At 40.4% G+C, this 12,567-nt stretch overlaps 1 protein-coding gene across 1 annotated transcript in view; it reads left to right on the top strand.

Annotated features, from left to right (window-relative positions):
• The window catches only part of LOC306774828 (uncharacterized protein), a gene marked incomplete at its 3' end in the record, with an annotated part of 132,843 nt that overhangs the window by 72,678 nt on the left and 47,598 nt on the right, over positions 1 to 12,567 (top strand). Inside the window, exon 4 of the mRNA XM_079265004.1 lies at positions 2,061 to 2,153. Coding sequence (XP_079121130.1) covers positions 2,061 to 2,153 — 93 coding nt within the window. The remainder of the gene's footprint in view (positions 1 to 2,060; positions 2,154 to 12,567) is intronic.

Raw genomic sequence — 12,567 nt, forward strand, 5'->3', positions numbered from 1 at the left:
CAGAACGGGGAGGGAAAACCTCCATCAGAACCAGAACGGGGAAGGAAAACCTCCATCAGAACCAGAACGGGGAAGGAAAACCTCCATCAGAACCAGAACGGGGAAGGAAAACCTCCATCAGAACCAGAACGGGGAAGGAAAACCTCCATCAGAACCAGAACGGGGAAGGAAAACCTCCATCAGAACCAGAACCGGGAAGGAAAACCTCCATCAGAACCAGAACCGGGAAGGAAAACCTCCATCAGAACCAGAACGGGGAAGGAAAACCTCCATCAGAACCAGAACCGGGAAGGAAAACCTCCATCAGAACCAGAACGGGGAAGGAAAACCTCCATCAGAACCAGAACGGGGAAGGCAAACCTCCATCAGAACCAGAACGGGGAAGGCAAACCTCCATCAGAACCAGAACCGGGAGGGAAAACCTCCATCAGAACCAGAACGGGGAAGGAAAACCTCCATCAGAACCAGAACGGGGAAGGAAAACCTCCATCAGAACCAGAACGGGGAAGGAAAACCTCCATCAGAACCAGAACGGGGAAGGAAAACCTCCATCAGAACCAGAACGGGGAAGGAAAACCTCCATCAGAACCAGAACCGGGAAGGAAAACCTCCATCAGAACCAGAACGGGGAAGGAAAACCTCCATCAGAACCAGAACCGGGAAGGAAAACCTCCATCAGAACCAGAACGGGGAAGGAAAACCTCCATCAGAACCAGAACGGGGAAGGAAAACCTCCATCAGAACCAGAACGGGGAAGGAAAACCTCCATCAGAACCAGAACCGGGAAGGAAAACCTCCATCAGAACCAGAACCGGGAAGGAAAACCTCCATCAGAACCAGAACCGGGAGGGAAAACCTCCATCAGAACCAGAACCGGGAAGGAAAACCTCCATCAGAACCAGAACCGGGAAGGAAAACCTCCATCAGAACCAGAACCGGGAGGGAAAACCTCCATCAGAACCAGAACGGGGAAGGAAAACCTCCATCAGAACCAGAACGGGGAAGGAAAACCTCCATCAGAACCAGAACGGGGAAGGAAAACCTCCATCAGAACCAGAACGGGGAAGGCAAACCTCCATCAGAACCAGAACCGGGAAGGCAAACCCTCCATCAGAACCAGAACGGGGAAGGCAAACCTCCATCAGAACCAGAACGGGGAAGGCAAACCTCCATCAGAACCAGAACGGGGAAGGCAAACCTCCATCAGAACCAGAACGGGGAAGGCAAACCTCCATCAGAACCAGAACGGGGAAGGCAAACCTCCATCAGAACCAGAACGGGGAAGGCAAACCTCCATCAGAACCAGAACGGGGAAGGCAAACCTCCATCAGAACCAGAACCGGGAGGGAAAACCTCCATCAGAACCAGAACGGGGAAGGAAAACCTCCATCAGAACCAGAACCGGGAGGGAAAACCTCCATCAGAACCAGAACGGGGAGGGAAAACCTCCATCAGAACCAGAACCGGGAGGGAAAACCTCCATCAGAACCAGAACGGGGAGGGAAAACCTCCATCAGAACCAGAACGGGGAAGGAAAACCTCCATCAGAACCAGAACGGGGAGGGAAAACCTCCATCAGAACCAGAACCGGGAGGGAAAACCTCCATCAGAACCAGAACGGGGAAGGAAAACCTCCATCAGAACCAGAACGGGGAAGGAAGACCTCCTTCAGGACCAGAACCGGGAGGGAAAACCTCCATCAGAACTAGAACCGGGAAGGAAAACCTCCATTTATGAAGCCATTTATGGTTTCTGGGATCTGGGTCTCGGACCCGGTTCTCGTTCCTGGGAGCTGAATCTTGGACCCGGTTCTGGTTCTTGGGAGCTGAATCTTGGACCCGGTTCTGGTTCCTGGGAGCTGAATCTTGGACCCGGTTCTGATTCCTGGGAGCTGGATGTGGGACCCGGTTCTGGTTCCTGGGAGCTGGATCTTGGACCCGGTTCTGGTTCCTGGGAGCCGGATCTGGTTGTGTTTTTATCCACGCGTGTTCGTGTGCGGTTGAATGAAGCGACTTCCACATGAAGACTTTGCTAACCTTCATCTTCTTCTTCCTCCTCAGCACTGTGCACTGAGGAGTGCGTGCACGGCCGATGTGTGTCTCCTGAAACCTGTCTGTGTGAACCCGGCTGGGGAGGCCTGGACTGCTCCAGCGGTGAGTCTTTCTTTCAGAACAGAAACTTGGAAAAGCTGAACACAGATGTTTGTTGTTCCTGATGTCTGGATGATGAAGATGTTCTCGACCAGCTGGAATTGTAGGACGACAGACTGGTTTGGACTGGAGTCTGATGCTCTGTGGACCGAAACAAGAAGCTTGTCGGGATTTAAATTAAAATGCTGCTTGGACATGAAAGCATCACAGACATGTAATCTGGGGCCATGTCAATGAGATCAATATGTGTCTCATTGTTTATGGTATTGAGCAGCATCACTACAGTTTCTGTCACAATGATTCCAGTTAATAATGCTGCCAGTTTACAAGCACTCCAGTGTACTGAATTATAGCATAGCGTAGCATAGAATAGCATAGAATAGCGAAGTATAGCATAGCATAGAATAGCATAGTATAGAATAGCATAGTATAGCATAGCATAGCATAGTATAGAATGGCATAGTAAAGCATAGTATAGAATAGTATCGTATAGAATAGCATAGCAGAGTATAGAATAGCATAGCAGAGTATAGAATAGCATAGTGTAGTATAAAATAGCATTGCATAGCGTAGAATGAAATAGCATAGCATAGCGTAGTATAGAATACCATAGTATAGCATAGTATTGTATAGTATAGAATAGCATAGTATAGCATAGTATATATTATAGTATAGCATAGTATTGAATAGTATAGTATAGCGCAGTATAGAGTAGCATAGTAAAGTGTAGTATAAGATAGTATAGCATAGTATAGAATAGCATAGTATAGGATATTATAGGATAGCATAGAATAGCATAGTATAGCGTAGTATAGCATATCATAGTATATCGTAGCATAGTATAGAATAGCATAGTATAGCGTAGCATAGGATAGCATAGTATAGCGTAGCATAGGATAGCATAGTATAGCATAGCATAGGATAGCATAGAATAGCGTAGTAAAGAATACCATAGTATAGCATAGTATAGAATAGCATAGTATATGACATAGTATAGAATAGCATAGTATAGCGTAGTATAACATAGTATAGCATAGTATAGGATATTATAGTATATCATAGTATAGAATAGCATAGTATAGCGTAGTATAGCATAGTATACCGTAGCATAGTATAGCACAGTATAGCCGAGGATAGAATAGCATGGTATAGCATAGTAGAGAATAGCGTAGTATAGTATAGTAGAGAATAGCATAGTATTGGACATTATCGTATAGCGTAGAATAGAATAGGATATTATAGCATAGTATAGCATAGCGTAGTAAAGGGTAGTATAGAATAACATAGTATAGCGTAATATGGCATAGCTTAGTATAGCGTAGTATAGCATAGCTTAGTGTAGCGTAGTATAGAAAAGCAGAGTATAGCGTAGTATAGCATAGCAGAGTATAGCGTAGTATAGAATAGAAAAGTATAGCGTTTTATTGATTAGCACAGTATAGCGTAGTATAGAATAGCATAGTATAGCATAGTAGAGAATAGCATAGTATAGCATAGTATATAATAGCATAGTATAGGATATTACAGTATAGAGTAGAATAGAGTAGTATAGTATAGCATAGTATAGCATAGCGTAGTATAGGGTAGTATAGAGTAGCATAGCATAGCGTAGTATAGCATAGTATTAGGTATGATAGCATAGCTTAGTATACCGTAGTACAGAATAGCATAGTATAGCGTTTTATAGATTAGCACAGTATAGTGTAGTATAGAATAGTATAGTATAGCATAGTAAAGAATAGCATAGTATAGCATAGTAGAGAATAGCATAGTATAAGATATTATATTATAGTGTAGTATAGAATAGCATAGTATAGCATTGCGTAGTATAGATTAGCATTATATAGCATATTATAGATTAGCACAGTATAGCGTAGTATAGAATAGTATGCGATATAGTATAGCGTAGAATAGAATAGTATAGAATAGCATAGTATAGGATATTATAGTATAGCATAGTATAGAATAGCATTGTATAGCGTAGTATAGCAAAGCATAGTATATCGTAGCATAGTATAGAACAGCATAGTATTACATAGTATAGAATAGCATAGTATAGGATTTTATAGTATAGAATAGCACAGTATAGCGTAATATAGCATAGCATAGTATATCGTAGCATAGTATAGCATAGTATAGAACAGCATAGTATAGCATCGTATAGAATAGCATAGTATGGGATATTATAGTACAGTGTAGTATAGGATATTATAGTGTAGTGTAGTATAGAATAGTATAGTATAGCATACTAAAGAATAGTATCGTATAGCATAGTATAACATAGTAACGAATAGCATAGGATATTATAGTATAGCGTAGTATAGAATAGCATAGTATAGCGTGGTATAGCATAGCTTAGTATAGCGAGGTATAGCATAGCTTAGTATAGTGTGGTATAGCATAGCTTAGTATAGCGTAGTATAGGATAGCTTAGTATAGCGTAGTATAGAATAGCATAGTATAGCGTGTTATAGAATAGCATAGTATATCATAGTATATCATAGTATAGAATAGCATAGTATAGCATAGTATAGAATAGCATAGTATAGAATAGCATAGTATAGCATAGTATAGAATAGCATAGTATAGCATAGTATAGAATAGCATAGTATACGATCTAGTATAGCGTAGAATAGAATAGTATAGAATAGCATAGCATAGCGTAGTATAGAATAGCATAGTATAGGATATTATAGTATAGCATAGTATAGAATAGCATTGTATAGCGTAGTATAGCAAAGCATAGTATATCGTAGCATAGTATAGCATAGTATAGAACAGCATAGTATAGCATAGTATAGAATAGCATAGTATATGATATTATAGTATAGAATAGCATAGTATAACGTAATATAGCATAGCATAGTATATCGTAGCATAGTATAGCATAGTATAGAACAGCATAGTATAGCATCGTATAGAATAGCATAGTATAGGATATTATAGTACAGTGTAGTATAGGATATTATAGTGTAGTGTAGTATAGAATAGCATAGTATAGCGTGGTGTAGAATAGCATCCTATAGCATAGTATATAATAGCATAGTATAGTATAGCATAGTATAGAATAGCATAGTATAGGATATAGTATAGCGTAGTATAGAGTAGCATAGTATAGCATAGTATAGCATAGTAGAGTAGCATAGTATAGGATATTATAGTATAGCGTAGTATAGAATACCATAGTATAGTGTAGTATAGCATAGCGTAGTATAGAATAGCATAGTATAGCACAATATAGAATAGCATAGTATAGCGTGTTATAGAATAGCATAGTATAGCGTGTTATAGAATAGCATAGTATAGCGTATTATAGAATAGCATAGTATATCATAGTATAGAATAGCATAGTATAGCATAGTATAGAATAGCATAGTATAGCATAGTATAGAATAGCATAGTATAGCATAGTATAGAATAGCATAGTATAGCATAGTATAGAATAGCATAGTATAGCATAGTATAGAATAGCATAGTATACGATCTAGTATAGCGTAGAATAGAATAGTATAGAATAGCATAGCATAGCGTAGTATAGAATAGCATAGTATAGGATATTATAGTATAGCATAGTATAGAATAGCATTGTATAGCGTAGTATAGCAAAGCATAGTATATCGTAGCATAGTATAGCATAGTATAGAACAGCATAGTATAGCATAGTATAGAATAGCATAGTATATGATATTATAGTATAGAATAGCATAGTATAACGTAATATAGCATAGCATAGTATATCGTAGCATAGTATAGCATAGTATAGAACAGCATAGTATAGCATCGTATAGAATAGCATAGTATAGGATATTATAGTACAGTGTAGTATAGGATATTATAGTGTAGTGTAGTATAGAATAGCATAGTATAGCGTGGTGTAGAATAGCATCCTATAGCATAGTATATAATAGCATAGTATAGTATAGCATAGTATAGAATAGCATAGTATAGGATATAGTATAGCGTAGTATAGAGTAGCATAGTATAGCATAGTATAGCATAGTAGAGTAGCATAGTATAGGATATTATAGTATAGCGTAGTATAGAATACCATAGTATAGTGTAGTATAGCATAGCGTAGTATAGAATAGCATAGTATAGCACAATATAGAATAGCATAGTATAGCGTAATATAGAATAGTATCGTATAGCATAGTATAACATAGTAAAGAATAGTATAGGATATTATAGTATAGCGTAGTATAGAATAGCATAGTATAGCGTGGTATAGCATAGCTTAGTATAGTGTGGTATAGCATAGCTTAGTATAGCGCAGTATAGCATAGCTTAGTATAGCGTAGTATAGAATAGCATAGTATAGCGTATTATAGAATAGCATAGTATAGTATAGTATAGAATAGCATAGTATAGCATATTATAGAATAGCATAGTATAGAATAGCATAGTATAGCATAGTATAGAATACCATAGTATAGCATAGTATAGAATAGCATAGTATAGCATAGAATAGCATAGTATAGAATAGCATAGTATAGCCTAGGACAGTACAGGAAAGCATAGCTTTGCATTGCGTATTATACCAAAATAATCTTCTTTTCAGACTCAGTTTTTCTGCAGAAAATGTTAAACTGCCAAGGTGTGTGTGTGTGTGTGTGTGTGTGTGTGTGTGTGTGTGTGTGTGTGTGTGTGTGTGTGTGTGTGTGCGTGTGTGTGTGTTTGTGTGTGTGTGTGTGTGTGCCTGCGTGTGTGTGTGTGCTGTGGAGAATGTTCTGGATTATTGGCCGTTATTGGTCGGTTCCAGCCTAATCTTTGTTGACTTGTTTTTATTGCTGCTGGTGGGCCGAGGGGGCAGAGGTTAGGTAAATCCACCACTTTGGCTAAAGATGAAGTATTGATTGAGGTACCGGAGAGGAGGTAAAGGCCAATCGATGCAGCGCGTCAGCTGAACTCAGCCTGACTTTGTCTTGTCTTCCACCTCCTGTTGATTGCAGCCAGAAAGCGACAGGGTCCCTGCAACACACACTGTCTTCTGCTCATTACGGCAGAAAACTGCCATTTGTCTTAAAATGCAGCGCGGTGAGACTGCAGCGTTCCTCCCACGAGGATATGGAGCCGCTGCAGTTTGTTTTATGCATGTCTGTCGTCTTGGTCAGTGGAAATGAATCCCACCTGATTGGCTTCAGCTCAATGATGTTTAGCAGAATATTTTCGGCTTTTTGTCTCTCAGACTGAACGTTTCCTGGACATGGATTGTTGGACAGCATGAGAAAGCATACAGCAAATATTCCGACAAGAACCAAAAAGGGAAGTCCAGTAGTGGTTTATTGATGAGAGCCGCACAAAGCAATCTACTGAAAATCAATTACCTAAAACCTCTGAAAATGTGTTTGCAGTGAGATATCTATAACCACCCTGGAAGTAAAACCCAAAGTCCCGTTAGCTTGTTCTTCATCTCTGAACTGGACGGTGTCTGGTGGCATTTTCTTGCAATTATTATTATTACCGGCGCTTGAGTGGCGTCCTGGAGATCGACCGTCCTGCAGCGTTTAGATAAATGTCTTGAATCAAACGTCTGCAGAGCTGGACGACATGCAGGAGAGGATTCAGCCTTTTGGTTTGCGCCAGAAAGGCTGGAGGAACACATAGCTCAGCAACATCTACCATCCAAAAACCCTCAACTGACCTTTAAAAACAAGACCAGTGACAAATGTAGATTAAAATCTGTGATGTAAAATTTTCAACTTTTATCATAAATACTATTTTTATTTTTTCATTTTGGGTTTTAAAATGAAGAATTAAACTTCAGCAAAAGGAGGATAGATGCATTTGTGTCTGTGTAGAGAGACCAGTGTCCAGTTTAACGACGAGGAAAACAGAAGTTAAGGTTCAATTCTGGTCCCTGACGTACTTCTGCATTCTGACAGCGGTTGGTAGCGGTAAAGCATCACTGCACAGTTGTTTACAACCATCCAAAAACCCCAGAAGAAGAACAACAAGGCCTTGTCCACACCACAGACTGTATGAAGAGATGGGCGGAGCCTCTGTGACATCACCTGTAGGTTTCTGAAGAGCTGAACTGAAGCTCGGTGGGCGATTCCTGCCATCACCATCTTGGCAGGGGCACGTCTCACCCGGAAAATACAAATATGGGCAAAGAGGTGGAGCTGTGAGGGGAGCTGTGAGCGTCATGGTGGATGATTGACATCGAGTAAACTCCGAGCTTTCTGTAGCTAAGAGCTAACCGAGCTAACCCAGAGATAACAGTAGCTAACCAGCTAACGAAGGTAAGCGGGCTAAAGCTAAGTCACAGCTTATACACTATTCACAAAAAGTTAGGGATATTCAGCTTTTGGGTGAAATTTCCCAACAAGCCTAAAATGCATTCAAACCTGTACAGGTGAACTTAATGTGATCTTCTCTAAGCTTTTAAATGCACATGTCCAACTGTTAAATGTTTCAATAAATTTTGCACAAGTTGCTGTTCTCTAACAAGGAGCTTAACGGCAAAAATCCCGGCAGGTGTGTGATCCTTGAATTGACCAATAAATGTCCTGGTTCAATTAGAGCTGGTGTTTAAACAGTTGTCCTCATCATGCTGTTCACATTTTGACATCATGAGACCAAGACGACACCTAACAATGGAACAACAGTCCCTTGCCATTGCGACGCTTCAAACAGGACGTTCTCAGACAGAAGTGGCCACTGAGCTTGGAGTGTCACAGAGTGTCATCAGCAGGTTGCAACAGAGATATGGAGAGACTGGAAGAGTCACAGAAAGGCCTAGAAGTGGACGTCCTTTGGCCACATCCCGTGCTGATGACCACTACATTGTGAACACTGCCCTGAGAAACCGGATGATGAATGCCACTCAACTCCAGGCACGTTTAAGAGAGGTGAGAGGCACCCAAGTGTCACGTCAGACCATTCCAAACCGTTTCCATCAGCGTGGTCTGCGTGCTAGACGACCTGCACGGGTACCTGACCGCACCACCAGGCACAGGCATCATCGTCTTGCATGGGCCAGGGAGCATCTACGCTGGACGAGGAACCAGTGGGCCTCAGTGCTGTTCTCTGATGAAAGTCGATTCACACTGAGCAGAAATGATGGCCGGCAACGATGTTGGAGACGTCAGGGAGAGCGCTATGCATCAGCCACTGTTGTCACCAGGCCAGCTTTTGGTGGTGGCGGTGTTACAGTGTGGGCAGGGGTGTCCACTTGGTACAGAACTGCCCTACACTTTGTGAATGGTACAGTGACAAGCCCATACTACCTGAATAACATCATTAATCCAGTGATTGTGCCCCTACATGAACAGCACAGGCCTAATTTCATCTTCATGGACGACAATGCTCCTGCTCATCGAGGCCGCATCATCAGGGAACGGCTGTTGGAGACTGGTGTACCTCAAATGGAACGGCCTGCACTCTCTCCAGACCTGAAGCCCATTGAAAACTTGTGGGATCAGCTGAGCCGTCGTGTAGAGGCTCGAGACCCTGCACCCCAGAACCTCAATGACCTGAGGGCTGCCCTTCAAGAAGAGTGGGATGCCATGCCTCAGCAGGCAATAAGTTGCCTTGTGAACAGCATGAGACGTCGTTGTCAAGCTGTAATTGATGCTCAAGGACACATGACCAGATACTGAGACGTTCAAATTTTTTGTTGTGGTGTAACTACCATTGTTGTTACCTTTTGTGTTGGATGAATTTTTTGAGATGAGGAAATCAGTAGTGCATCATTCTACTTAAATGTCTTACTTTTATGATATTATATCACTGTAGCATGAACATATTGCATTTTCCATAAATTTCACCTGAAAGCCAAATATCCCTAACTTTTTGTGAGTAGTGTATATACATATATATATATATATATATATATATATATATATATATATATATATATATATATATATCTATAGATATATAGATATATATATATATATCTATATATAGATATAGATATATATAGATTAGATATATAGATAGATAGATATAGATATATATAGATATATGTATGTATGTATATATAGATATATGTATATATGTATATATAGATATAGATATAGATAGATATATAGATAGAGACATATATAGACATATATATATATATATATATATATATATATATAAAAATACACACACATGTATGTGTATACATTTTGTGTGACTATCATGCCTACATTTGATACATTCTGTTTCGTCACAACATTCAGCCTTCATCTCCTGAGTCTACCTCCAGCTCTGCCTGAACTCCCACTGCCCCTCATTAGCATCCAGTTCATTAGGCAGCTGTTGCCCAGGCTGAAGGGGGTGAAACTGTGAGGTCAGCTGTCATTATCGGGACGTCCTCTGGGTTTTATCCTGCTCTGAACCCCATTCAGGAGAAAGAGCAGCCTTTTATCACAAAGTGGATCTTCCATTACCAACCAGATTGAGTTCGCCATGTCATTAAGTGGAGGAACGATGACGAGTTTCTCTGAAAGAGCAGAAAATCAGATGGTAACAGGATATATTTATCTAAATATGCATGCTGTAGCTACTTAAAAACCAGCTATCAGCCTTGTTAGCCTCCTGTTGAAATGAAAGTAAATGATGTATTGCTAGCTTAGTCAACGCTAAGCTAATCTTTGAGCATCTTTTATATCTTATTTTCACCTATAATGGTCACGTTTACATGAGCGTTTAATTTAAAAAAAACATCTGCTTTAGACAGATTAAAAACGAGTTTGTAAACACATAACTTTGAATGAAAACGACATTTTGTAACTCAGCTTAATTCAAAACAAGTGGCTGTTTTATTACCATTTTAAATCCAAACTGATTAATTCCTTTATGATGTAAAGGTTCATTCCGCTCAAAGTTAATTCCACTTGTTCTGCACATGCTCGCTACTATATGTCGCGTCCCGATGATGCACATATTCCGCACAGTTGGCTTCCTTCCGTCTCCGGTACTCTATCTTCCTTCTCTTCGTCAGCTGCTGAAGAACGGGAAGCGGTATGCTTGTGTCTAGCTGCTGCTTCAAAAATACTATAAAAATAAAAGCAAAAATAGATCTTATGATGATTTTTTGCTTTACACGTTAAAGCCAAAAAGACAGGGAGCAGGAAGAAGGAGTTTTTTATTTCCAATAGATGTAAGTATGTAACATCCAATCCGAACCCTTCCCAAATCCCCAATCTAAAGCTGAATTAAATGAAGCCCAATATTTCCATGTAAATCCGAAGAAAAATACTTAGTAATTTCTATTTAACTATATTTCATTTCATTAATAAATAATTTGGAATTTAATTTAAAACAAAAACAAAAAAAACATGTAATCACGGTGTTCAAATCTTGATTATCTTAACTGATGTGTAGTCCATAAATAAAATGAAAACTAAACATGGCATGGGTTGTGATTATTCCCTAACCCCCCATTTACCACTTGAGGCTACATTACATCACTAAATCAATCACTGTACAATCCAATCCAAGCCTGCGTAAAAATATTTTTTCACACGGGTAATTTTTTTTTTTTATCTATCAATTTAGATTTACAAAAACACAATCCAGTAGTGACTCATACACTCTGCAGCAGAAGCAGATGTTAAAGGGATCGTTGTGCCTGTGAAGAAAATGGAGTTGAAATGTATATTAATGGCATATTCCAGATGACCAGGTAGCCAGTTAGCTAGATGACCAGGTAGCCAGTTAACTAGATGACCAGGTAACCAGTTAGCTAGACGACCAGGTAGCCGGTTAGCTAGACGGCCAGGTAGCCGGTTAGCTAGACGGCCAGGTAGCCAGTTAGCTAGACGGCCAGGTAACCGGTTAGCTAGACGACCAGGTAGCCGGTTAGCTAGACGACCAGGTAGCCGGTTAGCTAGACGGCCAGGTAGCCAGTTAGCTAGACGGCCAGGTAACCGGTTAGCTAGACGGCCAGGTAGCCGGTTAGCTAGACGGCCAGGTAGCCGGTTAGCTAGACGGCCAGGTAGCTAAAAAGCTTCAACCCACTTACCTCCATTAGCTGGTTATCTCTGGGTTAGCTCGGGTTAGCGCTTAGCTACAGAAAGCTCGGAGTTCGCTAGATGTCAATCATCCACTATGATGCTCACAGCCCCCCTCTCAGCTCCACCTCTTTGACCATATTTGTATTTTCCGGGTGAGACGACGTGCATGCCCCTGCCAAGATGGTGATGGTAGGAACCGCCCACCGAGCTTCAATTCAGCTCTTCAGAAACCTACGGGTGACGTCACGGAGGCTCCGCCCATCTTTTATATACAGTCTGTGATTTTATCAAACAGTTGTTTGAGTAAAATAACGTCAACATAGATTCTGCTTTTGGTTAGTTCTCAATCACCCTCTTTGGCTTTTTACCCCCAAAATCCTCTGCAAGAAAAATATTGATCTCATATTGTTGGAATCAAACAACACCAATAGCAATACTAGTTTGTTCAACTTTTTGAAAGATGATCG

This window comes from Telmatherina bonti (genome assembly GCF_933228915.1).
Source record: "Telmatherina bonti genome assembly, chromosome: 1".
Taxonomy (NCBI): domain Eukaryota; kingdom Metazoa; phylum Chordata; class Actinopteri; order Atheriniformes; family Telmatherinidae; genus Telmatherina; species Telmatherina bonti.